The 20,154-nt window shown below is 40.4% G+C and overlaps 1 protein-coding gene across 1 annotated transcript in view; it reads right to left on the bottom strand.

Moving 5' to 3' along the window:
* Positions 1-3,150: 3,150 nt before the first annotated feature.
* The window catches only part of PRCP (prolylcarboxypeptidase), a 28,485-nt gene continuing 11,481 nt past the window's right edge, over positions 3,151-20,154 (bottom strand). The window contains exons 2-9 of the mRNA XM_082278184.1: positions 15,825-15,965; positions 13,941-14,042; positions 13,429-13,610; positions 12,524-12,681; positions 11,744-11,916; positions 10,130-10,294; positions 8,799-8,986; positions 3,151-4,507 (exon numbers count right to left, since the gene is read on the bottom strand). Coding sequence (XP_082134310.1) covers positions 4,303-4,507; positions 8,799-8,986; positions 10,130-10,294; positions 11,744-11,916; positions 12,524-12,681; positions 13,429-13,610; positions 13,941-14,042; positions 15,825-15,965 — 1,314 coding nt within the window. The 3' untranslated portion in view covers positions 3,151-4,302. The remainder of the gene's footprint in view (positions 4,508-8,798; positions 8,987-10,129; positions 10,295-11,743; positions 11,917-12,523; positions 12,682-13,428; positions 13,611-13,940; positions 14,043-15,824; positions 15,966-20,154) is intronic.

Genomic DNA, 20,154 nt, shown 5'->3' with positions numbered 1-20,154 from the left:
CGGGGGTAAAAAAAGAAAGGCTTATATTCCTTCAGCTGGAGGCAGTGCTGGGAAATCAAGGAATCAAAAAAATATAGGAGCACGAGTCTTCTCACACCAGTGGAAGCTCCAATGCCCAGCATCTTTGAATGATAAAAGCCATCTTTTTTTTAACAATGGAAGGAGAAAATTAAAAAGTACTTAAGCACCGTTAATTTACCACAAATATCTTCAATTCATATCTTTTACCACTGCTTCGCTGTACATTTTCTGCTAACCTGCACTGCTAAAACAAACCATTTCAGGTTTTTTAACAGGGACAGTCTTAAAAAACCATAGATTTGCAAAGTCATCTCTGTAAGACCAAGGCTTTACTTTAAAAACACACAGAGAGGTTAGACTATTAAAAAAACCCCCAAATCCTATGGCTACAGTAGTAACACCCAGTAGGACACCAGTTACAGCATAACAATGATGCTCTGAATCAATGGGGGAGAACTAAAAATGGAGGTTTGAAGTACACAATCCCCTGTATTCTTTCATCCCATGTTTAGTGGTTTTATAGTGTCCTCCTGACTGCCAGAAAGACACAACGATTCCACCCTTAGTCCTGCAAGGAGCTAATATACCCAAGTGTCTATGTGCAGTCTTTAACCTACATAAAGCTCTTTAGGTCACTCATGATTCCTTAGAGATTCGATTCACAACAGCGAAATACCCTTTTTAAGAGCACAGATAGAAAAACAAATCCCTTTATTTAAAACATAATAACATATTTTGCAATATCCTTGGTGGGCAGACAGCATGGGAGACAAAAATTCTCACTTTTCCTGTGATGTAGAATCCATGCTCCAGGAGGGACTTCCCTTTTTATACACTCCTTTGATGATTAAATATTTGATCATCTTCAAAATTAAAATTACCTTACAAACAAAATGAGTTGCAGAACCTATTTAGCTCCTACCCAAGACTCTGCAGCCTTAGCTCTGCCCTATTAACTATTTGGTAAAAACCCCCCCTTGCCAGGGGACTTACAGATCTGTCCTCACAGCCTTCCTCATTACTGACGTGTGGGAAGTGTGTTTTTGCCTGGGAAAGCTTTCAAAAGGAAAATGGACTTTCCCCATTATAGGTAGCTTGACTGCATTCAGTGTGGTCACCTACAGAGAACAACCAGCCCGTACACCTGCTCTGCACCACAGCCAAAGCTCTGAAGAGAGAAATTCCCAAAGGAGTGCAGACTCACCATCTGTCATCCGTGCATGTGACTCGAGGATTCCTGTAACCAGTTTTCCTCTCACTCCTCAAGAGACAAGTACAAACAAGACAATATCACTTGCAGAACTTGGAATCTGCCAAAGGATAAAGATTCATGTCCCTCCAAAACAAAATCCAGTTCCAGAAACTCAACATTATTTTAATGCATTTTTATTGATACAAACTGCAGGTTCACCTCTAAGATTCATGCTTTGGGGAAAACATTAATTCTTTTTCCAGCTGCATTTTTCCCAGTGAGCAGGAAACATACAGTTTTAAATTCCAGTAATTTCTGACACATGCCAAGGACTTACATAAGCCTGACATGAAGTATGGCCCACCATCATATGCCTGGAAAGATAAATCAACCATTTGTTATGGCCCAACTCGTTCTCACCTGTATGAAACACACAGGAGAGCCAACATTTAGATGAGGTAGCCAAACCACAAGACAGTCCCTTGGTAGCATTCAGAGATGTGTAAATGGATTTTAAGATGAAGTCTAAATGTTTGAGATAAGTAAGACCTAAAGTTTCAACTACTCAGCTTGATGGGAAAACAGTAAAAAGTAACATCAATTAAAAATCACATAAAAACAAGTCACATAAATTGATAAGCTGGTCCAACCAGTAAGAACCTGATCCAAAGTCAACTTGAATCAGTCTCACAGACAGAAACTGAATGGAATAGTGAGATTATTAAACAACCCTCCATGAATAAACAAAAAGCACAAACAAAACCCCTCTAAAAAAATTTTAAGTGGCATTTTACAAATCTTAAAGTTTAAAAATTGTATGTTGTTTTAAATGTTATTGAAGGTAATTTTTTTCTACTTATGAAAGGAGTAAAAAGAGAAATGAAACTTTAAATTACTTATGCTGCTTGAAACTAAAAAGTGTTTTCCATACAACAAAGCAGCAGCTGTTTCCTGAGACAGCAAGTTCACTAGCAGGAGAGAGAGAGGAGACACAAGCTGACTAATAATATACAGTAGCTGTTAATTTGGGCTGTTCACATCTTTATCCATACAACACAGAAATGCTTATCCTAAAATTTTCACTTTGAGTAGCATCCTGAGCAATCAGTGGGCGAGTGGGAGCAACTGGACCAGGATCTTGTTTGCTCAATTAAACCATTTCTGATCCCCAAATTTATATTAACTCTTATAGGTTTCATTCCTTGCCCTGCAGTAAACCAGGACATAACCACACATCAATTAACATGTAAGAAGATACAACAGAATTTCTAAAAACTCTGCTGTAACATAACTGATGAAAAAAAACCATTTTATTTGTTTCAAAAGAATCAAGGACATGTTATTATAAAGTCTGTAAGTGAGAGTCTGGAGTATATTTACAGCTAAAACCGGAACTATTGGAAAAGGGGAACATTAACAGCTTTCAGTCAACAGGTTTCAGGCAAATCCTACACAGCTTATCCTTTAGCCCTGTAGTTCTGGTCTTGTTCTCTGAAGTCTCTGTAAGAAATTACCTTGCTCAAAAGCATGGGAGGTTCAGATTGCAGTCTGAACATAAATGCCATGTTTAACACTGGATGAGGAAAAAGACAATCTACTGGAAAGAAGATACATAAGAGTGTTTCAAAAGATAAAAATTCAGTGTTGGGCTCGCCTTGTTCCCAGAGGACAAGACAAGACTGGAAACAGAAAAGGCCACCTGGGATCTTAGGAAAACACTCAACTATCAGGCATATCATCAAAGCTGAGAAAACTTTTCAACAGAGATGGAATTTTAAGAGTCTGGGGACACGAAGACTTGCCTGAGTCATTCTAAAATGGAGTTGTCCTTTAAACTGCAAAGAATCCTTTCTGAAGAAGGGCTGCAGTGTGAATGAAGCCAAAGCTGGAAAACAAGGGGACTGCCCCAGCCATTTATTAATGTCAAATATGCTGTCTCATGAATCAGGGCAGTTTGTCTGGTTTGGAAGCCTTACAGAAAGCCCAGTGCACCTGGCTTGGTGAGCTCAGCATCAGGCTTTAGGCTGATCCAAGGGAATAGCTGCATTCTGTGTTTTCAATAGTTTGTCTAGCAAACAATTTTTTTTAAAAGGCTTTTATTGAAGAGCCATCAGCAAACAGATCATGCAGAATTTGAACAATACACAGAATGGAGGGGAGGGAAGAACCCACACAAGGCACAGCCCCAATTATTTGTCACTTCATAAGATCCAGCCACCACAAGTGTCACACTTGCTCTTCAAGAGAATAGCTTCAAAAGCTTCCTGATTTTAAAAAGCTAAGTGTTTGTGAGGGATACACACACATACACACACAAAATATACCCATTTTCTTTGGTAACCATCATCACAGATAGCGACACCTCTCAGAGTTAGGAGACATAGCAAAAGAAGAAATAAAATCCTGATGCCTATTGTGCATGCTCAGCCAGTTATCAATAGAGTCTGGGCCCAGCCCTGACCATTCACTACAGCACAGAATACAAAAATCCACCAATTAATAAGCTGCAGGAAAACTAGGTAGAAAAAAAGTTGTATATTTATTTCTTTTCCAATACTCATTACAAAGGGTAAGGGCTGTTTAGTTTCCTTACAAACAGCACAGCCAGCTTTCCCAGCCCTTCCCTACCTCTCCACCAAACATCACAGTAAGATGTGATTTCTGTTCCCTCATTATTTCCACCAGCAGAGGATGTCTGAAATTCAATCACATTGGAGGCAGCAGGAGTTTCGCCATCAACAGCATTGCCATATCCCACATGGGACAATCACTCAGCACAGCAAGGAGAAGGGCAACAATCCTAGAACAGGAACCCATTACTATGTGGTAAAGTACAGCATTTGAGAAGAGCAGAAGAGGAAAGCAAACCAGAGCAGGCAGCTCAATCCTTTGCACTTTGGAGTTTATCATCTGAGAATGCTCTCCATCCATCTGCTGCCTGCCTCTCTCGTGGACACAAGCAATGATGACCACTGCAGTGCAGGTGAGGAAGCAGGAGGGAAATGCTCCAATGACCATATCATGAGGCCTGGCCCTACTCCCAGCAAAGCCAAGAGAGGTGTAATGGCCACAGTTGCTGCAGTGCCACTTCAGTGGCTGTGCCTGGCCTTTTCAATCCACTGCTTCATGAGGCAGATCTCCAAGGCTCGAGCTTGCTGTACAGACTTGGGGTCCAAAGGGTTACGGCTGCGTAGGTCCAGGTGGTGGGCTCCATCTGGGATCACAACTGCCACGAGGGAGTTGGTGATGTTCTGGGTCACCCCACCTGCAGACCACGGATCCAGGCCACCATTGCTGGAAGGAAAGACTATTTCATTAGGGTACATGTGCACAGCAGTCAGCAGTGAGACTGTAGCTCACATCAACATTGCTACTAGTTTTGCACATGCCAGCAACAGAAACAGACCTCAGCCCTGTCTTAATGTCTTGTGCCCACCCCTCTCCTGAGAGGAGTCATCTTGACAGAGGTATGGAGCTATCATCAGCTTAAGCAAGGCTACACTTCTCATTAATTATCTGCCAATTCAGATAATAACCTGTAACAGTGCAAAAGCCGCTGAAGAGAAATCTGCTGCTACCTGTAATTGTCATTAAAGTTTCAGGTTTCCCTCTACCAAAACATGTTCAAATTCCCAAATCAAAGCACTTCACTTTTGTTCTTTGCAGCCTGCCATAAACAAATCACTCACTGGACCCTTTAGAGCTGAATTTTCAGGAAGTTCTACCTTTTGCTGTCTCAGCTGAGTGCCAACCTGGTTTTGCAAAGAAATGCTTGGATTAGCCTGCTGACTTTAATAACAACCATAGGAAAATGAAGATTTTACCCCTTAAACTGTCTAAAATTACTCTTCCACTGTGAAAGGACAATTTAATGCCATTTACTCCCCCTTCCTCTCTCACCCCAAATCAATTAAAAGAATTCCTTACACTATAGATATGGCTCCAAATAATAGTCCATAGAGCAAGCCAATGGCTCATCTGGGAGAGAGCTTTCCATCTCTCATTCCTAGCTTTGGACTTGACCCAATAACCTCTACAACATCATATTTTCCTTTATTGCAATACCCTTCCCACACATGGCCCATCTTTCTGCACAAAGAAAACATCCATATACTTGTGGAACTACACAAACCTAGATCTGTTCCTCACTTAAAACACTGGACCTGCCCACAAAAGGAAATGTCAGAGATGAGCTATGCTATGAGAGGGTAAATTTCTAGAGGGATCTAAGAAATTAAAACATCCTTGGGCACAGATTCGGAGCTAGAAAAATACCACAATGGCAGCACCATGAAATAACAGAAAAGTAGCAAATAAAAACAAGAGCTTTTTTAGAAATAACCAAAAGTAAAAACCTGATGGGGTCTGAACTAATATTTCATTTGTTTCACCACTGAAAAAAAAAATCCGACTAAATATCTTTGAGTCTCTGTAGTTCTTTACTTTCAGTGATTCTAAATATGACTTAGAACAAGAGAAACATTTTGTATCCACAAAACAAAAAGCATAGAGAGCTGCCCAATAAGCCAAAAGCATTGGATTTAAAAGGTCACCTGAATCAGCAGAGCACCTTGGCAACAGGGGGATGAGTTGCTGAGAGACCCATGATGCACATGAATTTGGATCTTTTGGTCCTAGCCATGTGGAAACTAAGCATGCCACAGGCTTTTCTGTGAGCTTCTGGCTGCATCCTCTGTATCTCCTGCCAAAGGATGGCACCAGAGGTGCTGACGCAGTTTGGGAAGTGAAACTTGAAGGTAGGGGGGATGGAGGGCTCACCACAAAACCATGAATCTTGACAGTTTTTGCAGATTTAAGATCATTCCAACTGGAATGAATTATTTATATGTTAAAACTAAGCATGCATTTAAGTATTCAGTTACCCATCTCACAGGACAGGAATTTCCGAGGATAAACCAAAGAAGCAAAAGAAGAGAAAGAATAAAAGTCAGACTTTTTTTGCAGTGGCCAGGCAAGCAGGACTTCAGAAAAAAAACAATGCAAAAATCAGCATGCAAGTCCTGTTTTCAATTCATATACTTCCTTGACAGCATACATAAGGTTCTGCCCACCCCACAGCACAGAGTTCCCTCTCCTATATTCTCTTCAATCTCCTCAGCCCTCCTGCCCTGCCCAGAAGTTTTACACAATCTTAGCAGCCCTGTCTGTGCATCCTTTTTTTAACATGACCACTCTCCACAACTGTCATGTTTCCTGTTATTAGCTTTTTTCTCTCACCTTTTGTCTTCAGCCAGGCATCATTGTGCCTTCTCTTCTTTGCCACCACTCCCTTCTTTAGTGCTTACAATTCTCCCTTCTGCACAGAGCACCAGAATCTCTTAAAACAGAGCCTTCACTTTCTGCCTTTCCCCTGCCAATGCAGAACTGGATATGTGGCTGCCCTGACTCAGAAGCCTACAACCTAGATGTGATTCATTGAGAATGAAAAATACCCATTTTTGGACTGTGCACACCAAATTTCATACTGTCTGATATAACCTGGGCTGGTTTTGACTACCATAGCACACTGATGATGAGACACTACACCTGCTACCACACGCATGAACAGTGTTAAAATGTCACTTCCCACTCCCGTGCAGCACTTCCACACCAAGTGCTCCAGTAAGAGGAGTGAAAAGAGGAGTGCTGGAAGAGAAAAGGGAAACAGTGGTCTGAAATCCCTAATTTCCTCAAACTAGTTTTAATAAAGACGTACTGCCCAGGACACGCAATTACCACCTGCTCACAGCCTAAGTAACCACACACACACTACACAACTCCAGGAAGGTACCAGAGGGGCAATGGAATTCCCTGCATTAATGCCACACAGTACAAACAACAGTGAGACTGTGCAGAGTGATGTACTGCTCGCAGAGGGAGAAGCGGCAGCACCAGTTTAAGCATCTGGGCCAAATCCTACTGCGTCTGGAAAAATCCACCCTACAGTGGTTCTCTTTAGATGGAGCACTTTTCCCTTCCTGCACTACACTGTTGTGCAAGTTGCCTGTCACTTGAAACACAGTCCTTTTCACCCCACAGGGAGCCGCATCCCCTGGTAAACATTGGGATGTTTTTTGTAAAGCACTCTGCAGTGTTTGAGGATAAAAGGCTCTTATATAAAATGTACAGTGTTGACAATGTATTTGTTTGAAGAGAAACATCCCAGCTTGAGATCCAAAAGCTTTGTGTGTACAGCACTACTTTAACATTCATTTGGTTGCTTTCAGGCTTTTCTCATTTCCAGCTCCTTCAGCTGGCATAAATTCTTAAACACTTATTTAGATTTGTTTGCTTTGTATCGCTTACAAAGCGGATTTCTACTGTACAGAGCTGTGCAGCCTTGGAAATAAGCAACACTCTGCAGAAACTAAGTGAAACCAACAAATTTTTTTTATTTACAAGTTTTCCAAAAAAGGGTGTGATTTCTCACTTCAGAGTAGATATCCTGCTGGGATAGAAACAGCAAGAGGCAAACGAGGAAAGCAACAGGCCTTTGCAGCCAAACAGACCAACACTAACAGCTGCAATCCAGAAAATAATCCCCAAATCAAGTGAGAACTTTCTACTTTTGAAATGCACACCTATCTACCACATCCAAAAGACTAATTCTGAGCTGGTTTGTAGAAGTGGCAAGGTGTTTTATAAAAAGGCCTTGAACAATTTAAACCAGAACACAGAGGAATATATATCCAGGAGCTTCCCACAGTGGGCAACAGGTACAGCAAGTCAGGACTCCTGAGGCCTCAATGGGTGTGTGGAACACCTCCCTTCCACATAAGAACTTGGTGGACAGAGTACTCACCTGGATCACCTCCCAGCATAAGTACAACTACATGAACCTCCCTTTAAAGAGTTTAATCTTAAATGTAAGGGCAGGCTGAAAAGAGAGCAAGCAGCATGCACTAGTTTTTTGTGTTAGACTGAAGCATTTCTTTCACTTTTTGTCCACACACAAAGGTGTTTCAGGCAAACTTTTGTTTTATTACCAGTATTCCTTACCAAAATAGAAACATCTTTGTATTTGGATCTTATACAAGTTTGCTGAAACTTGCCTAAATGCCACTGAAAGAAAAAGGGCTGTTGGCAGTAATAGAAAAACTCCCAAAGTCAATTCCCTCTCTTTTCTGTATCAAAAGGGAAAAAGGAATGCCATGCCAGCCCCTTCACAAGGCTATCACTCAGAGCAATAATTTTGGTGACCAAGATTCTGTGTCATAGCTAGAGCTCATTTATACTCTCCTTTTACACGTAAGCAACAGTGCTTTGGGTTCATAAAAGTAGGAATTTACCAGCATGGGAAACCTGGATTTTGGCCACAAGATAAGAAGGAATCCACTTGGAAAGATGTTTGGCAGAATCCCAGCCCAGATTCTTCTTTTACAGTCACACAGGCAGTAACAGAACAGTTGGCATTGTTGGCCACTGCAGACTGATCATTTTACTCTCAACAGCAACACAAAGTATGCCCATCATTTATTCAGCTGGAATGCTGGAGACAGATCCCTTTGCCACTTGGGGCAGATTCTCTGCACTGACAACCCAAACTGGTGGAAGCCTCTACACTATCAGCTAAAACAAAGCTCACCTGAAGATGATGTTGCTGTGTGAACTGATGTTTTTTCCTCCATACATAGAAAGAATCCAAGAGAGGCGAGGCCTCACTCCCCACATCCTGTAACACTCTTCTGAAAGTGCATCAAAGTCCCACTTCTGCGGCTCAAACATGTCATTGACACCATCTGTGCATAAAGGCATCACCATCTCAGTGCAAGCCTGAAAGAAAGGGCAGGTCAGTAAGAAGGATTCCCAGAAGAACATCCAATAGCTGTTACTGCAGTCTTTTAAAAAGAAAGTTCAAACAGCATTTAATCAGTAATTACCACCAAATTATTAAAGAATCATTCAGTCTGGAAAAGATCTTTTAAGATCAAGTCCAACCATAAACCTAAACTGCCGAGTCCACTGCTAAATGTGTACCAAAGTAAATAGTGTCTTTTAAAATACTCCAAGGATGGGGACTCCACCATTTCCCTTTGCAGCCTGTTTCAGTGCTTGACCTTTTTCCTAATATTCAATCTAAACCTTCCCTGGTACAGCCTGGGGCCATTTCTTCTTATTCTGTTGCTTGTTACCTAAGAGACAGAAACCCACCTCCCTACAATCTCCTTTCAGGCAGCTGTAGAGAACATTAAGGTCTTTCCTCAGCCTCCTCCTTCTCTCCAGACTAAACACCCCAGGCTCTCTCAGCCACTCCCCACCAGACTTGTGCTCCAGACCCTTCTCTGGACACGCTCCAGCCCCTCAATGCCTTTCTTGCAGAGAGGGGCCCAGAACTGAACACAGGATTTGAGGTGTGGCCTCACCACTGCTGAGTACAGGGGGACAGTCACTGCCCTGGTCCTGCTGGCCACACTATTGCTGATACAGACCAGGTGCCATTGGCCTTCTTGGCCACCTGGGCACTCTGCTGGATCATGTTCAGCTGCTGTCAGCCAGCAACCCCAGGTCCTTTTCCACCAGGCAGGTTTACAGCCACTCTGCCCCCAGCCTCTAGCCCTGCATGGGGTTGTTGTGACCCAAGTGCAGGACACACCACTTGGCCTTGTTAAACCTCCTACAATTGACTGCTGTAGATAATTTACAACTGCTTGCTGTACATCATTTTCCAGTCTATATGAAGAGGTAAAACTCAACAATTAGCTAGATAATGAAGATACAACCTAAACCTCCTGGGAAAGCTGCTTCTCTTTTCTCCTTGCCTTCCGCACTACAATCATACTTAGTTTGTGACTACATCTGTCATCAGTACAGCAATACATCTGGCACAATATATTGACAGCTAAATGACAGTTCTCATCAGCTCTAGATCAAAAAACCCCTCACTGACTTGCAATTTATAAAGATTAGTGTGCATACCTGGTAGTACCAACCCATTTCACCCAGACTCTTTGTTGCAGTCTGCGACACATCTAAGCATGGGGCTTCTCCTGTATAATTGTAATATAAATTTACTGCCTGGAAAACATTCTGCAGCAACAATTTTTCAGAGAGACTGGGATCCTTCAAGAACTTGCAGACTTCCTGCAATGAAAAGAGAAGGAGATCTCTAAATCTATAGGAATTAAATATTAATACATGATACCTGGTAAGATATTAATTTCTTTTCCAAGTACAGTACTTCCAGAAAGTGTCTATGAAATGATATATCCTGATTATCATAAAAAGTAGTATTACATGTGTGTGGTGCATGCTACTATGATGAACCTGAAACTTTATATTTCCTGGTTAAAAAAAAAAATTTAACAAACCCAACAGTGCCACCTTAATGTTTCATTCACCAAATTTTTCAATCCATCTCCCATACTTTAAAATAGATTATATTTAATAAATAGTATTTAGTACCTCTGTAATTGAAGACAGCACACACAGATATATAACAGGGACATTCCACGTATAGACTGGGGTTCCCTGCAGTTTGATGTGGCAACTCACAACAGAGAACAGATTAAACTACATACATACATATATATCTATCCAGCTACTCATTAAGGTTGGAAAAAGACCTCCAAGATCATCAAGTCCACATCTTCCTCCCTTTCTCACCCTCAGAGCTGTAGTAGAGCTTCTGTTTCAGAAAAGAAAGTATCTTAACAGCTTATATAAATCAGATTTCATACATCAGATGGGTAGTGGCTTTTTCTAGGTTAGGGTTATACCTCAGTCAAACAGGTAACATGGACAGTGGTGGAGGTGAGCTTGGGTTTCTTGGGTTCTTTCAGACTGATAAAAAAAATCAAATAATTTTCAATGTGTTCATACTGCTCTTTGCAGACAGCCACATAGGACAAATGAATTTCCCTCTCTCCTCCAACAGGCAGCTCTACACAAGGGAAAAACTTTGGTTTATAATTAACTACTGCCTAAAATACTTATATTTTATCTGCCTCCCCTACCTTACACAGTAACCCAAAGTCCAGCAGGGAAATTCAGCCAGAGTATTTAAAAGAATAAAAACACTCCAAGGAAATAGAAACCTTGAAGAAAGCACTGTGGATAAACAGAACTGCACAAGGAAGACTTGCAAGCATAAAAAGAGGTTCTGCTTTGAGAAAGGACCCTGCAAGGAATATGTTTGTGAAAATCCACATTTTCTCTCTCACTAGTTTTCCCACATCAAAAAGGACATAGGCTCAAAACTTTTTCAGGTGCAAGCTCTGTCAGCTAAGTCTCACATCAGAAACCCTAAATTTTGTGCAGTATTTCTACTGCTCAAGAACAGCTCTGCAGGACAGCTGAGGTTTCTCAGTCATCCCTGGCACTTTTCTTCTCCTGGGCTCTTGATATAACCTACTATACCTACAAGTGGCAGTGGGGCAACAAACCAGCTCATGCACACAATATTATCTTGATTGTCTTTTCTCAGTCACATTGGTTGAACGGAACCGAGAAAATAAAAGGAAAGGTGCAAGCTAGGAGAGGAATTATTAAACCAAATGGTCAAGATATTACAAGATATTAGTTTTAAATTACCTGTATAGGCCAAGCTGGCAGAGGCTGCAAGAAGTCAGCTTTATAGGGATAATTCACCATAGCCAGATTTACCCATGTTTCACTCAGCCAGTTTTTCAATACAGCAGCATCCTGAAGATTTTTTAAAGGGCTGCACAAATGAAATGTGTTGGAAAGCCACTGCAAACCTGTATCTTTAATAAAAATAAATGGATAAAACAATACTTAGTGTATTGTACCATTAACATATAGGTCAGTTGTGCTGCTACTAAAAAATATTTTTGCTTAGCCTAACTTAGTGAAACTATTCCACATACATATAAGCACAGCAGATCAAATTTTAGTCAGCACCTCACTACAACCTTTTTTTCAGGTAGTAGTATAATCACAGAATCACTTAGATTAGAAAAGCTCCTCAAGGCCAACTGAGTTCCTATCACTGAGTTCATAATGATTACAGTAATTTTCTTTTCCTGAATGCCTCAGTTGGCAAACAAGGTACTCTTTTTATAGTAATGACTATCTGGCCTATTTGGTCAGAAGGAATATAAGCTTTGAGGTTCTGATCTGAAGCCTCTTCTTATTTAACCTTAGGGATGTTTGGACCTGGATTCTGCATCCCACCAGGCCTGAAAGAAGTTTGTGATACAACCAAACAGGCATTTAAACATAGTGCTACGTTCACTTGGCAGTTTTCAATATCAGGAGTAGAGTTTCAAAAACCCAATACATACACAGGTGGAAGTCATAACACAGTGTTGATCATTACTATTCTTTGAAAACACATTGGTGAGGTCTTACCTGTTGAGGAAAGGTGGTTAATAGCATCCCAGGAATTTCGAATGCTCTCTGAGCAGCCCGTGCCACTCTTTTTGAAATCATTGGTCACTATGCTGAAAAATGTGCCACATGGAACCAAATCACCAAACTGCCAGATTGGGGCGGAGGCTGCCAGAGCTCTGCAAAGGGACATAAGAGATCCTGAACCCCTGCAAAGTGAACTTCCACCCTCTGGTCAATACCCTCCCCCACAGCCACTATCTAAGCAGCATTTATAATTGAGCTTGGACACTGTGCTCTACGTGAACAAGCTCTAGGACACAGCTCTAGGTGAACTAAGCAAAATGTTGCAAAATTATTCCACGAGTCTGCAGGCAGAGGCTGCTGAGGATATAAGTCTTGGACACTAGTAAAACAATATCAGCAAATACAGGAAGTAGAAATTCAGACGATTACTTAATTGTTTTTTATTCTTGTCTATCAATTAGGTCTTTCTCACTAGGCATTGTGTGAAATCTAATGAAGAGAGCCCTGGTCCACAGAAATATACTCTCTAGCAGACAAAGGTAGGGGAATTACTATTCTTGTTTCCAAGAGAGTAACTAGGGCATTGAAGAGATTAAAGACCTGCCTAAAAGTCATCAGGAAGTCTGGAGACCCTAAAAAAATTAGGTGCCAAGGCAGTGTTCACATGCTGCTTTCACAAATCTAACAGGTAACTCTGACAAAATACACCATCCAGTACCTGCTGACCTACAGTTGCCTTTATTAGGTGCTTCTTCCAAAATTCAAAGTAACTTGATTCCTTCTCCCAGTACTGAAAAATTCAAGCCAGCTTGAATTATGGTACTTCTCCCAGAGCTGTAATATTTATAGCAGGGAAGTAACAAATGCCTGCTCTGTTTAAGCAGGATGAGCACACTCACCCAACCACCACATGGGGATACTTCATCCTAAACCAGGCTGCAAGCATTCCTCCATAAGATCCTCCTATAGCTATGACTGGACTGTGCTGGGCTCCTGCAATGGTCATCTTCAAGTACTCAACAAGTACTGCAAAGTCTGCTAGAGCTTGTTCTGATGTCAGGTAATTTAGATGCTTGGAATCCTGAGAGAAAGAAGGCAGGTTATGGACAGCATGAGTGATTTCCAGCAGCGGTCTTTCTATTCCCCACAGTAGCTACAGCTAAAACCAGGTCTACAGCTAAAATCACAGGTCTGAATCTGTGCCTGAGAACAAATGAAACATTCTTTGCAGGTGTCCCTTGAAGCACTTAAAAAAATCTCTAGGCTTTTTTTTTTTTTACCCTAGAATTGATAGTTACAAAAAGGTTACATCTTACTCAAGTTAACACTCATTGCCCTGGCAAGAATTAAAATACACAGAATTGTGTTTGTATGGAATACATTTATTAGGAAGACAAAAGATGACACTTACACTGAAAGACTCATTCCCAAAGGGCAAAGATTCTCCATAATATCTATGTTCAGCAAATACCAACATGGCATTAAGTTCTTCAGCCACATCCCACATAAAACCCTGGTTGGAGGAAAACAGACACTGAAAGTAATTGACTCAACTTGTTTAAAAGCCTCTACTTTCAGTCTAGTGTATTCCAAGTCTTTGATTAGAAGGATATCACTATCAAAATGCCACTAGAAAGACAGAATGCAATTTGCTTTTAAAGTATCACTGAAGTAAGAAAACACACAAAACATCTATTGACCCAGAGAAGGTGATACATACAAAGACAGTATGTGCATTTTAACGCTGCAAAATATCCTTGTTTTGTGACTACACACAGGCAATTCTAACAGAACTCCTATGGCACAAGGAGTTTAATCCACAGGAAATAAAAAAGGCTACAGGTGAAAAGCATGCATTTGAGCTAGGACTACCTAACAGAAAACACAAAACTTGTTTGGCAATAAGCAATAACCTAGAGCATTGCAATACAGTTATTTTCAACTAACAAATAAGTACAACTTGTTATTATTTGTTGATAACAGTTTGTTACCATCATGTTGGAGTGAAAGCTCCTCTGGACCCAGGCCCAGAGGGAAGCCAAATCACAGGGGTTGAATTAAAACCTTTCGACAAGCTGAGATACATGAAGTCACACTAAAGTGAAATAGAAATACAGATTTTAAAGTTTTAGTAGAAATATATGCTAAGTGCTTCGAACATTGAAAAGCTGCAGCAAAGGGACCTTAAACACAGTTCTTACTGCAGCAGTGTTACCTTTTCACAGAATTTCTTTAGACAAAACATATGGATAGAACTATACTGTTCACATTTTTTAGATAGATCTTTAGATAGTTCACATAAACAACAAGAGCTGACAGAAACTGTGCACGCAAATCTGTGTAATACCTATGTAACACTTGTGTAAGGCTTACAACTATTAGAATTAGACCAGGATAGGTTAAGAAAAGGAAAACTGGAATCATGTGTTAATCTTATTGGTCAGTTAGAAAATATAATCCACACTTCTGTAAGTTTAGATAATGGAAGAAGCTGTTTACTACTTGCTGTTTGCCTGCTGCTGCTACTGCTTGGCCTTATCGTGTAACCCCTTCAAACTCTGCCTTCAGAAAGCTATGAGACTATGAAATGAAGAACTTAGCAGGACAGCAGCCTCCTCTGCTCTTTCACCCTCATCCAAAAAGGAAGGGTATCCCATCAAAAGCTCAACACCACCAGCTGTGGAATGAAGCAGACAGAGATCATCTGCTGGCAGCATAAAGCATACAAGCAGTCCTTGGTGGCTTCGAGCTCAGCACAAGCCACCTCCTGGTGTGTTACTGGACTTTGTATTGAAATGGCTGAAAAATAAGCACACTCCATTCTGCATTTCTATCCGTCAGGGAAGCAAAAACTTCCACAGCTATTGCATAGAACAAGAATTATCTAGCTTTGATTTCCAGCTCCCTTCATATTTTTCTTAACAGAGAAACAAAAATCCAAACCTGAAAACCTCCCATTTTACTCGAGGAACCTAACATACTAGGAAAAGTTTAATTTGGTCCAAAATTCTGAATTGTTAGTTCAAGGCACCTTATGGTGTTTCCTCTAGAAATTTTCTTCACTGCTCCAGGAACTTAATACAAGTATATCCCTTTGGTTTGTTTGGGCTTCAAACAGGACCCTGAACCACCTTAAACTTTTTCTGCGCTTTTGTTCATCTTCCTCTTCCTCCTATAACCATCATTACAAACTTATCTTTCAACAACCTTCTGAGACTGTCTTCTTGTTCCTCCTCACTTGTTCAGTATGTCATTCCTGGCAGGTAGGATTGTAATTCCCCTATTTCCCACATACCGTGTTGTTGCAGAACCATGTGATGTCTCCCTCATTGCCTGTATAAAACAGTATTGGTCCATTGTCCTTCTTCCAGTTCTGATCTGCTACCAGATACCGCTGCTGGAAGGTACGATTTTCATCAAATCCAAAGTGATCAATCTGTAAGAACAAGGAACAGCAACGTGTTCAGAAAGCTAGAAGTGATCCTGGAGTCCACTGGGAGTGCTGACAGTTACTTTGCAGATTAAAAAAAAAATCATTAATTTACCTTCCTAATTCATCACATTATTTCTGCTTTGTGAAAAAAAAAGTCAAAATTACAGGTGTATATACTGAAGGAGAAATGCTATTTTCAGCCATTAAGAAAAAACATCCCTGCCCTTTTTATAGCATCCTACTTCACATCAGGTATTTTAAATATATTTAAGAAGTCAGACAAACCTGATGAGAGGCCACAAAGTATCTCATGCAATGAAACTGTATCAACAAGTAAAAAGAGTCATCACAAGATGTTTTGAGTCTTAGGAAAACCTTACTAGCCTTGTTATTAAAAAACCAAAAAACCAGCAAACTAAACAAAAAAGAACTCTAAAACTAAAATCAACAAAAACCCCACCTCTTCTTTCTCTCCTCCTTCTGGCATAAGAATTAAATTTAAACAGATTCTTGTTAGAAAGTGGGTTTTTATTGCTTTCTACTGCTCTACAAATATTGCCAGCCTATACATCATACCCCTTAACCCAAACTCCACAGTGTTAGATTTATTCCCTCACTAGAAATTCACTTCCTAAGGTCATTTTTTTCCAGCTTTTACTCACACTGCTTTGTATTCACTATCCACCTCAACCCTTCCCCTAGAATTCATCCACACTGGAAAGTTTATCAATTGCTTTTACAAGTATCTCCCTGCATAGGCACAATCTTATTCTGGAATGCCCATGCAGGCTTTTATTATGAAATACAAAAAAATCAAACCAAACCACAGAATTACCCCAGAAGACCTATCCTACTTAATTACCATGTATTCACAGTTCTTCATTATTTCTATTCATCAGCTGAAGACAACCTGTAGCTTCCCAATTTTGACTTTCATCAGCACATCAATTCACCTTTTCCTTTCATAGCTCCTGCTGGTGGTAACAGCCTGACATCTGCTGGCTTGAGGATCTCTGTTCACCCATCCATCTGCCTCTACACCCAAAACTCTGCCACACCTCTCAGATGCTACAGGAACCAAACTTTCACATTCCCTATTTTGGGAACATCTGCAAGTTTATGTTGAAAAACATCAGATCACACACAAATCCAAGCACTTGCTGTTATCACAGTAACATCTGCTAGGCAGATTCTTTTAGGCACCTCAGAAAAGCCTAACTCTTGACCTGCAGGATCCAGCTACTCATATTTGCTTTGGGTCAAAGAGAGCCAAATATATATTTCAGATATACAGTCTGCTGCAAAATGTCTTTTCTGAACTCTCTCAAAGGTAACTCCCTCTTGGACTCTAGTGGGAGAATGTGTGCTGCAGCTCACTGCTACAACAGCAGGAGCAGGAGGAGGTCTGGGCATGGTGTGGGCAGAGACAAGGTCTTTGCCTTCAATAAGTAACTTCAGTGACTGCTTCCAGACCCAAATAAAACTATTCTAGGTACTTTCACAGTTTTCCTCAGGGAGGCCATTTGCTCCTTACCCATAAGTACATGGTGATGTCATGTGCATATTTAAGGGCTCTTTCACTGAACTTCAGTACTGACAGCACATGCTGGTTTGTTTGACACTGATAACTCACCTGCTTTTTTTTTCATCTGCAGTTATTAATTTTAGTTTCACCTATTAAGAGTGATTAAATGTAGAAAGGCAGAAAAAGCTCAGCAACTGAAAGAGTCTTTGGTCATATGATCTTGGGACATTTAAAGAGAAGGATCAGTTAAGGCACATCTAAAAAGTCACAGTATAGTTTTATAAACTCCAACACTACTGAAAAATACAACTAATACATCTTTTGTTCCATGTCTGTTTGTAAATGGGAGAAATTCTTTCTCTTTTTAAAATTTTTTGTTAGGCTGCTTGTCGCAGACAGGAAAAACACGCCTGTGTGTCTGGTTTGTCTTTTATGGAATCACCTAAAATTAAACACTTAGATTTAGAGCTTGATTCTGCATCCTTCTTGCCTGAAGCCAGAGTGACAACTAGAGGACTACACCCCAAAAAGTATTCAACCTTCCTAACTACAAAGATATATACCAGTGCAGGCAGCTTAACATGCAACAGACAAAAAAGAGCACAGAGGGAAAACTAAGCAAAAACAAAATCCCAAGCAAACAAAAAAAACAGAGAAAAACTTTGACACCAGGCTGAGCTTATCCAATGGAGTATTGTGCAGAACAGATTCTAAGGCCCATCTTACTGTTCCTCTTTCACAGAAGTTAGAAAATTAGGATACTGATACTCCAACATGCATATATTTTCCCAAATTATGGCTAGTTTTCTTTGGAGACGTGATTCACCACAGTTTTCCTCATTTGATCTGCAAATCTACTTCCCCAAAACAAACCACATCACAATGCTCTAGTGAGTCTGTCTCTCAAAACCAAGAGGGAGAAAAACACAGGCATTTAAGTTCTCTTTTGGTGGTTTTAGTAACCATGTTGATCAAAGTGACATGATTCTCTGTCTTGACTCTGACATGCTGTACACCCCCTTCACTGTCATCAGCCATGTTATTCTTTCCTATTCCTCCATCAATCTGTAGAAATTTGATAGTCCCACAACAACTTAATCACCTCTGTTCATCGTATTCATAGCACATCCAACCATGGGCAAGTGCAAGATCCCAGGAAGAACAGACAAGTCCAGACTTCTCCAGAAAAAAAAAAAAATCACAAGTAGCTATTACTCAGCTGAAGAGCAGAAATTCCTTTATTACTAGATGGTGGGGCTTCATACCTTGTAGCAACTTGTCTTTGCAAGGATATGACATACAAGAGGAGTAAAAATAGAAATCCAAACCAAAACAACACCTAATGTTTGTAAAGCAGTCAGAGAAGAAAGTGTCACAAATACTGGTTATTGCAAAGAAATTCAAAGACATTCTAAAACCAGAACATCAAAACACAGTGTGGAGGTGTCCCAAGGAATATCTTCTCACAACAGTAAAAACTGTGCGAAAATGTGTCAAGCCAGAGGGAAGAAGCCCAAGAATCAACATAAAATCGTGAAGTGAAAGGTTTGGACACAGAGGGAAAGCTGCAGTTCAGGAACAGCAGATGGAGCTGTTGTGTAGCCAAAGTGTGCAGCAGGAGCGTGCCGGTCTGCGCACAGGAGCTGCTGGGTCTCATTCAAACAATTGCTTTATTTCACCATTCTTTACAGAACAGGTATGCAAACAAGTAATAAACCCCAGCAACCGTGTGAAGCATACTGTACAACTCAAATTAACCAGATATTTCTGCAGCTTTTTTCCCTTAATGTCATTAAAAAGTTGAACCAGAAAGGGATTTTCCCCATACTTATGCAAAAGGAGTAAGGTAAAAGCAATGACATTTACAACCAGACTTGATTAGAACAGACCACAACAACAAAAAGAAAAAGTCTGTTTATTACACATTTAAAATACCTTAACTGCTGGTTAAAACAATGGTAATGGTATACTATCAGATACGTGGTTTTTCCAATCAAAATTTTCATAATTACAACTGTGGCCAGGATGTCAGCAGTGAGTACAAGGTCCTGAGCTGTCCAACACAATTTTGAAATTGGTCCTGCTTTGAGTGGGAGGTTTGATGAGATGATGGCAAAGTTCCCTTCTAAAACAAAACTATTCTAGAATTAATGCAAACCAGTTACCAAAGTTCTAAGGTTCTGCAAACAGGACTATGCAGCAGGTTTGATAAAAAATAATAACACAGTCATCATCAGTAATGCAACAGAAATGTTTTACAGATCAAAGTATGATCTACTGACACAGGAACAGTCATTCTGAAACTAGTAAGAGGAAGGATAAAATTAGAAAAAGCAGCACCGAAAGTCGTAAGTTATGAATAAGTTTTTAAGAGAAACTCTTGTCAGCTGAGGCAGGCAGGATGGCAAAAGGAGCAACAAAATTTGAGTTGCACATACAAAAACCTTTGTGAACATTGTTCAATTAAGAAAGCCTTGTATTTCCTGCACATCTTTGAGTCCAAAGACTCACAAAGCATTTGGGCAAAATAAAACCATATATTTAGCAGATGGCTTGAGAGGCAGGCAGCTCTGATGGAAGACTAACCACTACCCACGGCATGGCTACTGGGAACTGAACTCCCTGAGCTGGATGACAAACATCAGTGGGCAGCACAAGGCAATGAGC

This window comes from Coloeus monedula, assembly GCF_965178545.1.
Source record: "Coloeus monedula genome assembly, chromosome: 3".
NCBI lineage: Eukaryota > Metazoa > Chordata > Aves > Passeriformes > Corvidae > Coloeus > Coloeus monedula.
This window is presented reverse-complemented; position numbering and strand designations above follow the sequence as displayed.